At 39.7% G+C, this 9354-nt stretch overlaps 1 protein-coding gene and 1 non-coding gene across 2 annotated transcripts; both read left to right on the top strand.

Moving 5' to 3' along the window:
* Positions 1-21: 21 nt before the first annotated feature.
* Positions 22-8944, top strand: TOMM20 (translocase of outer mitochondrial membrane 20). The gene is made up of 5 exons (XM_026044702.1): positions 22-184; positions 4084-4130; positions 4892-4973; positions 5771-5913; positions 6875-8944. Exons 1-5 carry the CDS (start codon positions 61-63, stop codon positions 6917-6919), a joined length of 441 nt encoding a protein of 146 aa, XP_025900487.1. The 5' UTR covers positions 22-60; the 3' UTR covers positions 6920-8944.
* On the top strand, positions 743-877 carry LOC112951989. Its single transcript, XR_003250310.1, has one exon. It is a non-coding gene; the product is annotated as a small nucleolar RNA SNORA14 (small nucleolar RNA).
* Positions 8945-9354: the final 410 nt, after the last annotated feature.

The following is a 9354-nucleotide window of genomic DNA, read 5'->3' as shown; positions in this document are numbered from 1 at the left end:
GGGGGCGGCGGGACGCGGGGCCGCGCGCGACCCGAGCTGCCGCTCTCGGCGCCCGCCGCCATGATGGTGGGCAAGACCGGCGCCATCGCCGCGGGCCTCTGCGGCGCCCTCTTCATCGGCTACTGCATCTACTTCGACCGCAAGCGCCGGAGCGACCCCAATTTCAAGAACAGGCTGCGGGAGCGTGAGTGTCCCGCTGCCCTCCCCGCCCCAACCGTGGCCGCGGCGGTGCCGGAGCGCCCGGGCGGAGCGGGGCCGGCCCGGGGCCCGGCCAGGCCCGGCTGCCTCCCCTGGCGCCTTTCTGCACGTGAGGGCCCGGCCCTCTCCGTCCCGGGGGGCCTCCGCACCCCAAGGGCCGCAGACCCTTGGGTTTCCTCGCGGAAATGATTCACCTTCCCACCACAGAATCACCGAGTCACAGAGTATTCAAGGTTGGAAGGGACCTCTAGAGATCACCTAGTCCAACCTTCCTGCTCAGGCAGGCACACCTACAGCGTGTGGCACAGGGCGGCATCCAGGCGGGTTTGGAAGACCTCCCTTAAAAGGAAAAAAATCTTGTCCTACAGGCCCAGCCTGTGGTATCATCCCAGTTGTTTACGTGAYGCTTACATTATTTTAATTTTGCTTTCTAGATTTCGGAAGACGGTCGTATAAAACAGAGCAGTGGGTTATTACAGCAGAGCTGTTGCTGTGGTTGGGTGAGGGCGAGATGGCAGCAGTGCAGCGCGCCAGCGTTTGTCCAGGGCATTCGTAACCCTCCTGGCAGCTTCGCTCCTAGCACCCAGGATAAGAATGAATGCCAGAGAAAACTGTTGATTTATCCAAAATGTGGAGCTCTTATCCTGTGGCTCTTCATTATTTCATGTCTTCAACATTAGTTTAAATATTTAAGTAGTTGATGGAGGTCTTAAATCTAGCTAAGCTAAACTTTCGTAGCAAGGACATTAAACGTTAAGGAAAAGGTACTTTGATTGATGAAGCCATCAAAAACAAAGAACTTAAAAATGAGTATTTACCTGATGATAAAATATAACTTGAATGTTTTGCTTTTCTCTGATAGACTGATCTTGAGAATGACCAGTTTTAATGCTACCAGCGTCTTTTTCTTTTTCTTTTTCTTTTTCTTTTTCTTTTTCTTTTTCTTTTTCTTTTTCTTTTTCTTTTTCTTTTTCTTTTTCTTTTTCTTTTTCTTTCTTTTTTTCTTGGAGGAGTTCCACAGCACATTATGTTCTTCAAATTGTGCATTTTCATCCGTTGCTTTTATATGTAAAATTACAAAAGCAGANTTTCTTTTTTTCTTGGAGGAGTTCCACAGCACATTATGTTCTTCAAATTGTGCATTTTCATCCGTTGCTTTTATATGTAAAATTACAAAAGCAGATTTTGGTGTGTGTTTTCCAAGTATTTTTACCCTGCAGTGCAAGTCATGCAGTGACATTTGTAAAGTAAACTGGCACATTTTGATTTTGTTTTACAGAAGAAAACTTATTATTGACAATTTAATTAACAGTGTTTTTATTTTGATGTTGCTGAATATAGAAAAAGTTTTTGATGGAGAATGTATTGGACTTTTTGGKTTTTTTTTTTGGTAGAATGAAAGCAATTTTTTACATCCTGTAAAAGTACTACTTAATAATAATTTTTATTATCTGAGCTTCTACCAACTAGTCTTTCCATCAAACTTCAGACTTGTACTGCAGTGGAAGTGGAAATCTGGGATTAACTGGTCTGGACCAGGGATTAATCATTTGTCATTTTCTTTTGGCTCACGCTTTACAAATATCCTCTGTAAAATATTTGTCAACAATGAGTTGAAATGCAGCAGCCAGTTGAGCACTAGAGCTGCTAGCAGTTCCTTAGAGGAGGATTCAGTGCTTGTCAGATCCTAGTATCAGYGTTTTGTGAAAGACTTTTAGACCTCTCTGTAACAGCAGATCTTTGCAACGGGATTTTTAAGTTGGGGCGATGATGTGATGTAACTACAGTTCATGAAGGACAGTGCATCTTACACATCAGTGTATTGCTTATCTCATGAAGTCGAGCAAAGAGGGAAAAATTAAAATACAATTTAGCTGTCCCAGTTATATTTTGCATCATTTTGAGGGGACTGTGTCAGGTGAACAGTTCGAGTTACAAAGACAGTAGTGAAAATGGCCAGACTCAGGTTTCAGGGGGAGAAGTTATTTCCTGAGAATCTTTGAAAAAAAAAACTTTGGCCTTTGAGTTTCTGGATGTCTTCATCTTTTTTATTAGAAGTTTGGGTGTTCTTTGAGTCTTTCAATGCTCCTACTCTTGGTGCTTACCCATTATTTAATCTTAGAGACAGCAGGAGGCAAAGCTGTGAACATCTGGAGGTGCTTAGTCTCAAAAGCTCTGTTTTAAGATGATTGGATTTTAGATATATTTCAATAGCCCAAAAGTCGGTCTCTTCTGTTGACTTCAGAGCACGTTGTGGTGCTTGGAGAGCTGTGTGAGAGGGGAGCTCATGGTACAAGTGGCTTTTTGGTTCTGCCCCTGTGTGGGGCTGGGTGTGAAGCTGCTGGGGCACCCCAGGACGTGTACAGCCAGTGTCCATCCTGCCTTGAAACTTCCCTCCCAACACAAAAGTTCTTTCTATAAAGGAATACTTGTTTGCTCCCTCTCCTTTCTTTAGGTTGAAGCTATCCTTAGAAAGGATGGGAGCTTTTTATTTCCTCCCATATGGGAGGACTTTCTGAATGTCTCTTAGAACTGTGTTTTGTTGTTGTTGTCTGTTTGTTTGGRAGGGGAGGGTAACTATTTTAGTGAGTGATCTTATGAAGAGATCTGTAAAAATACCATTGGGAAAAAAAAAAAGAGAATTTAGTCTGTAGTCATCCTTGAAAGATTTTACAGGTCAACGTGCAGTATTAAAATTTCAGTCCCATTTTACATTCCATCATTGGGCTTAGATTAAAATATCTGATTTCACCCACACAGGATCRGTGGACAAAAGCATTTTTTAAAAAGATTGTAGTTACCTGCATTTACTGTGTTTCTCTTTATTACTTTTTTAAATCTCTTGAGTGTTTAGACTGGTAGCTACAGTTGCAGACTAGTAACAGTGGTGCAGAYTAGTACGCAGTGTAAAGTTTTAGCAGATGCCATAGTACGTGTCAAGAAGGCAGGGCTTTCTCTTGAGGAGTGTGTTTTTCTTTGTCATGATGGGAGTTTTATAGAGCACATTTTGAGGACAGTAATAAGAGTACAGTTATCAAATGATAGGCTATATATAAAAGATACTTGGTGTAACTATTTCAATTGGTGAGCTGATGACTTACAAAAATTATTRTTCTAACAGAATCACTAGTATTGCTACAATTATAGTGGCATTTTCTTTGTATGAATAACTGTCCTAGTATAAAATATCTTTATGTCCCCTTAAAGGCATTGAAGCAGAGCTTTATATCATTTTAATTACACTGATGTTACAGCTTCCTGTTGCAGACAGGCCTTAAGTCTTTGCCAGATGACTAAATCTGTAAACATTTGTTCCCTTCTTTACTTTTTTTTGTTTTCCTTTGGCATTTTATTTTAAAAATGTTTGATCTAATCTTGCTTTTGCTGTGAGCTGATGGGAGGCTACACCTTTTTAACTAGTTCACAAGGGTTTTTTTTTGTTTATTAGAAAGCAGCTGGAAAAGCATGCTAGATGCACAGTGAGCTGCTGCATTTTCTGCTGGTGCTTCAAAATGATGGTGCCTTAAAGTTAGATATCCTGGTAGCGTTGCTTACCTTGGTTAGAAATTAGTGTAAAGAGATTCTGTGCTGCTTCCTGTGCTCCTCTTCCTTCTCCCTGCCTCTGCTGTGCATGCAGGTGGGGCACCCTTGGGCCACCCTTAGTTTGCTGTAGCCAGCAGGAGGGGTGCCAGTTTGAGCAAGGTGGCACGAACAGCCCTCATTAGCACCCCAAATGCTGTCTCCTTCACAGAGTGCATTGCAGTCTTGTGTTTAGTCCTCAATATTTGGAGCAATTTGTTTCTTATTTTGAAAATAACTGTTCACATTTTTGTACTGAAATCTAAAGACTGTTTTTTAGGTGCAAAATTGTTTTTATCCTTACAGGAAGGAAGAAACAGAAACTTGCCAAAGAGAGAGCTGGGCTTTCCAAGGTAATAACTGTCTTCAGCAATGCAGTGCTGTTTTTAAAGGTGTATCTTTTGTACCAGGATTATTTGAGAGATTTATTTAAAGACTGAGTTCTCTCTTGTTTCCAGCACTGCAAGGCTTTCTGCAAATATCCAGTCTTTATTTTCAACTTTCACAGATAACCACATGAAAGGATTGTTCCTTCTTCATGTCAGATAAAGGCCTGGTACTATAAAGTGTGGCATTTTGGATGTGTCTTAGTGATGCTTTCCTCTTGCAGTCATCCATATRGACTTTTCAAATGTAAAAGCCATTAGAGGGATACATCTGGGACTGAACTTAAGAATTCTTTGCTAGAAGTATTTGTTTCCCTTAATGTTTTCCCATACCACCAATGGGTCATAGGAGAGGCTGCATCTCTCTGAACTGAACTTAAGAAATACAGATGTGATGAACATGACATACTATTGAATTTACGTTTGCTTCAGTTATCTGCTTAAGCAATTGATTTTCAAACTCCATCTCTGTATACATATGTGATGCAGTGGTTTAATTTTCAAAAACACTTGCATATATTTAATATATAATCTAATATATATAATATATACTTAATATAATACTATATAATATTATATATAATATATRCTTAATTTACTTCTTTGCTAGTTTCATCACAAATATTTAGTTCTATGGTTTTGGTTTTAGTTGAGGATGTTTTCTGCTGATTTATTTCTTAAGTGATGTTTATGGGCTAATGTAAGTTTTATTGTTTGTGTGTGTGTAGCTGCCTGATCTGAAAGATGCTGAAGCAGTTCARAAGTTTTTCCTTGAGGAGATTCAACTTGGAGAGGAACTACTAGCTCAAGGTAATTGCATAATTCTTTTTAAAGGGTGAGTTGTAAAACAGTTATTCTTTGCATTTGCTGAAAGACAATTTCTGAGTGCTAAGATGGAAGTTTTTGGAAGTTAAATTTGACTTAAAAAATTCAGTTGCATGTTTTTAAGCTTCACTCAGAAKATTCAACAGGGAGAGGTGATTAAAATGTGTACTTCCATTATCAGCATTTTAATCACAGAATCCTTAAAGTTGGAAGGGACCTTTAGAGATTGTCTAGGCCAATCCCCCCGCACACGCAGGGTCATCTAGAGCATGTGGTGGCATCCAGGTGGGTTTCGAAGATCTGCAAAGAAGGAGASTCCACAACCTCTCTGGACGGCCTGTTCCAGGGCTCTGTCACCCTCACTGTTAAGAAATTTTTCCTTAAGTTCCTGTGGAACTTTTGGTGCTTCAGTTTGTGGCCGTTCCCTCTTAGTTCTGTCAGTGTCCACCACTGAAAAGAGGCCGCCCCCTCCTCCTCACTGCCTCCCTTGAGGTATTTATAGACACTGATCAGGTCCCCCCTCAGCCTCCTCTTCTCCAGGCTGAACAGRCCCAGCTCYCTCAGCCTTTGYTCATAKGGYAGATGTTCCAGGCCCCTGATCATCCTGGTAGCCCTGCGCTGGACTCTCTCCAGCAGCTCCACATCCCTCTTGTACTGGGGAGCCCGGAACTGGACACAGTGCTCCAGATGTTCATTTCTAATCCATTTCTGATGGTTGTCTGTGTAAATGCTTCACACTGCATAAGAAGTCTGATTTCAGAGCACTGCCTTTTATCTTGCAGGTGAATATGAGAAAGGCGTTGATCACTTGACCAATGCTATTGCTGTGTGTGGGCAGCCACAGCAGCTCCTGCAAGTTCTACAGCAGACTCTTCCTCCACCAGTATTTCAAATGCTTCTAACTAAGCTCCCTACAATAAGCCAGGTATGTGCAACTTTCCCTGTTGATGAGATTCAAAAGTAATTGAACTCTTTGTCTTATTCACTACACGAGTCTTGAATATTGTATTAGTTTTTGTTAATATGGCAGTGTTTACTTAGATTATTTTTTTTTACCTGAAACTTTAAAAAATGATATGAATGATACCATGCATGTTTAATAGCAAACACTGTACAGTAGAAATACAAAACTTCTCTCATGCTTGGATGTTTACTAAGCTCTTCTAAAGCAGAGTCATTCGATTCCAGCTCTGATGCCTGCCTGTAAACAGGTCCACTATTTCCCAGATGCAAGTTGTGGGTCAGATCAGAGATAGTTTTCTTGTGTTGGATCATGCTTTTTATTTTTATAGTTATGTATCTATAGTGCTACACAACTATCATAGTTAGTCTGTTGGTTTTGCTAGCCTAGTGCTTGTGGGCCTGCTATAGACATGCTCTAACAGGTGAGTGTGCCCTGATTAAATCATGAAAGTTTTACTTTCTTGAAACTGTAAGGCTGTGCCCTAATGGTGTTACCTTACAAAGAGCAGAGACTCAGTACTGTGTGTCAGTCAGCTCTCTCTTTACACCTCAGACTTGGGTATGTTTCAGTTTATGGTCCGTTTAGTGAGKGAAAACACTGAAAAGCCCCAGGTACAAAAAGGGATAACAGTCTGGGAAAGACATGGAGCAAAAATATTTCATTAGAGAACAGTGCCAATACGACACAGAGGTCATCATTTAAGGCTGTCAGAATATTATTTGTCTGATTTTGTTAGGTTTTGCACAGAATATAGTTTTTGCGGAACTGGCTTCAAAAATCATGTCAGATTATGTTTTTTTAACACTGTAATCAGATTTAATTCATTAATTACACTGCTTGATGTTCAGTGTCAAATGACGTTGCTTGATAATGAGTTGCCTACTGTCAATTTTATGTGAATGAGTTTTTCTCCTTCTTACAGAGAATTGTAAGTGCACAGTGCTTGGCTGAAGATGATGTTGAATGAGGTCACACCACAACAGGGGGGAAAATTGTTTTCTTACCCCAGAAGATGAGCATCAGTAGGGGGGATAAAGGGGCAAACATAGTAGTTAAATGAACTGTGTACCACACTGGGTTCTACCAGAGTTAAAATTAACTTTGTGTAGGTGGGTTTCACAGGATTTTATTTATTATCCCAGTGAAAAGTGTATTTTGATAAGAATTCATTTTATAAATACACTGTGTTGAGTTATCAAAGTATCACTAACTTCATTATTATTAAAATATGCAGTTGTAATGTTGTACATATAAAGACATAAAACTACGACCTATTGAAAACCCAATGCTCATTTTTGAAAAAACAAAGTTATGGCAATAAAGATTTATCTGCACTTGTGTGTCCCGATAGTGCTACTTTAAACCTCCAGACCTTGGGGTGTCAGAGCAAACAGTCTAAAAAGGAGTTTACATTAAAAAATACTTTTAATGTTATGGCTGGTCTTCCAGTGCTTTTAGTAACTAAGTTTAAAATCTTGTGTAATTTTCTGAGAAAACAGACATGATCATTTAAACAGTGACTGTTCATTCTAAAAAGCTGCAAAACAGAGTGGTGGTAGGTGACTGCCTGCAGGAAGAATGACAAACCTATTTCTGTCAGGAACAATCACATCTATACTGCAAGTCCAACCTGTATCTCTCAAGCATGGAAGCTTTATTAATGCAGAAATGTCTGAAATAAAGGTGTTTGGAATAGAACCTCGGGCAGCTTTTAAAACAGAGTATTTTCCGTGAAGCTTCAAACCTTTTGTAAGGTAGGCAGATATCATTTTGGCCTCTAGTCTTCAGAGCCACAGAAAATAGTTGATAACAATTTTGACGTTTGCCTTAAAAATTTCTGTGCTGATGCAAGTTACAAAGGTAAGACAATGATATCCCCGGAGTAATTTTGTTAACAATAATAGATTTAGAAAGGTGTCATAAAATTTCAGTACAGAGTGATACTGTAAACTTGAATTAGGTAAGTTTGCCAATGAAAAGGAGGCAAGTAAGGTTGTGACTCATGTTTCTTCTGGAAGTGTTTTTTTAAAAGCAAGTTTTCCATGGATAGAATGTCCTGAATTTCCCGAATTAAAGCAGATTGTCTCCTGCTGTTTTAAGGTTTGGGTTTTTGTTTGTTTGTTTTTGCTGTTGCCATGGAGGTAGCAGAGGAAGCAATTAAAAATGCAGATACATAATGAGTACTTTTGGCCTGTGTTAAGGAGAACAAAGGAAGAGAATGCTTCAGCATACCTCGCTGACAAGTGGTATTTTGTGCCTACTGATTCAAATACATTAATAGTAACGTGCTATGTGGAGATAATCCAGACAGAAGTGATGCTCACTGAGAGAGCATTAGCCAACATGCCCATCTCTGACTCATTTCAGCCTAGTAAAGGTTTCTGCAAAGGCAGATTCTTTCAAACCATAGGTATCAATGTTTCAGAAATTGCCTTGCACAGGGTATTTCAGAGGTTAAGTGGATGGATAGTTCATGGTTACCTGGCAATCAAACACTTGAATTTGGGAGTACAAATGGCTCTGAGCTGATCTGTGTACACCATTAGATTTGCTGTAGATTGGTTATTTCCCCCCTAACCTCTGCAAGATACAATTTCCCAAGATTTTGAAGTATTATTGAATCTTTATATAATGGGGTAAATGTGGAAACTAGTGGTTGATATAAGCGAAAACTTCTTGAAGAGCTGGCTATAATCTAGTGTTTTTGTTGTGTTTGGCTTGCTCAGGTAATGCAGGGGATAGGTTTAATATTCAGTAGCCATAATCTTTATGTGACAATGACTGGTTTGCTCTTTTCCTTTTAACTTGCTTCAGTTATTCTGAAGTTACTCTGCTCCTAGAATTTTGAGCTAAAAATACTCTGAAGACTGTTAGGTTTAGGGGATGCAGTTTGGTCCTTTTGATGGAGTTTGCCTTTTACTTTTTAGTCTTTGCAGTTGCCTTGGAAACTTAAGTCACAGATTGTGCTGATAGAACTGCTCCTGTATTTACCTGCTCTCCCTTATGCTGTTGTTTTTAGTTAATATCTCTTTAGTTCAACTTCAGCCCCCTTTTTAAGCATAAGGCAAAGCAAACCTTCTGTCCCTCCGTGCTTCTGAAAAATAAACCAAAATGACACAATGAAAAAATAGCCCCTTCCATTGTGCAGGGGTTTGTAAGCTTTAAGCTTTCCTTGGTACAAGGATGCTGGTTTGAGTTCACAATTCACCTTATAGCAAAGGTCCCTTGCACCAAGTATTTTTTGGGAACCAAAATTCTTAAATTCTTCTGGTTTTCTTGGTGGTCTTGGTGATAGTCTGATTATGTCTACCAATGTCCATTGCTTTAAATAAGCTTGTAGGCATCTGTTAGCCTAACCTTAGTTACATTTCTTGATCTCAAAGTTATATGCAAACCAGTTTT

The sequence above is a fragment of the Nothoprocta perdicaria genome, unplaced genomic scaffold (assembly GCF_003342845.1).
Source record: "Nothoprocta perdicaria isolate Ctin4 unplaced genomic scaffold, notPer1 scaffold_38, whole genome shotgun sequence".
NCBI lineage: Eukaryota > Metazoa > Chordata > Aves > Tinamiformes > Tinamidae > Nothoprocta > Nothoprocta perdicaria.
This window is presented reverse-complemented; position numbering and strand designations above follow the sequence as displayed.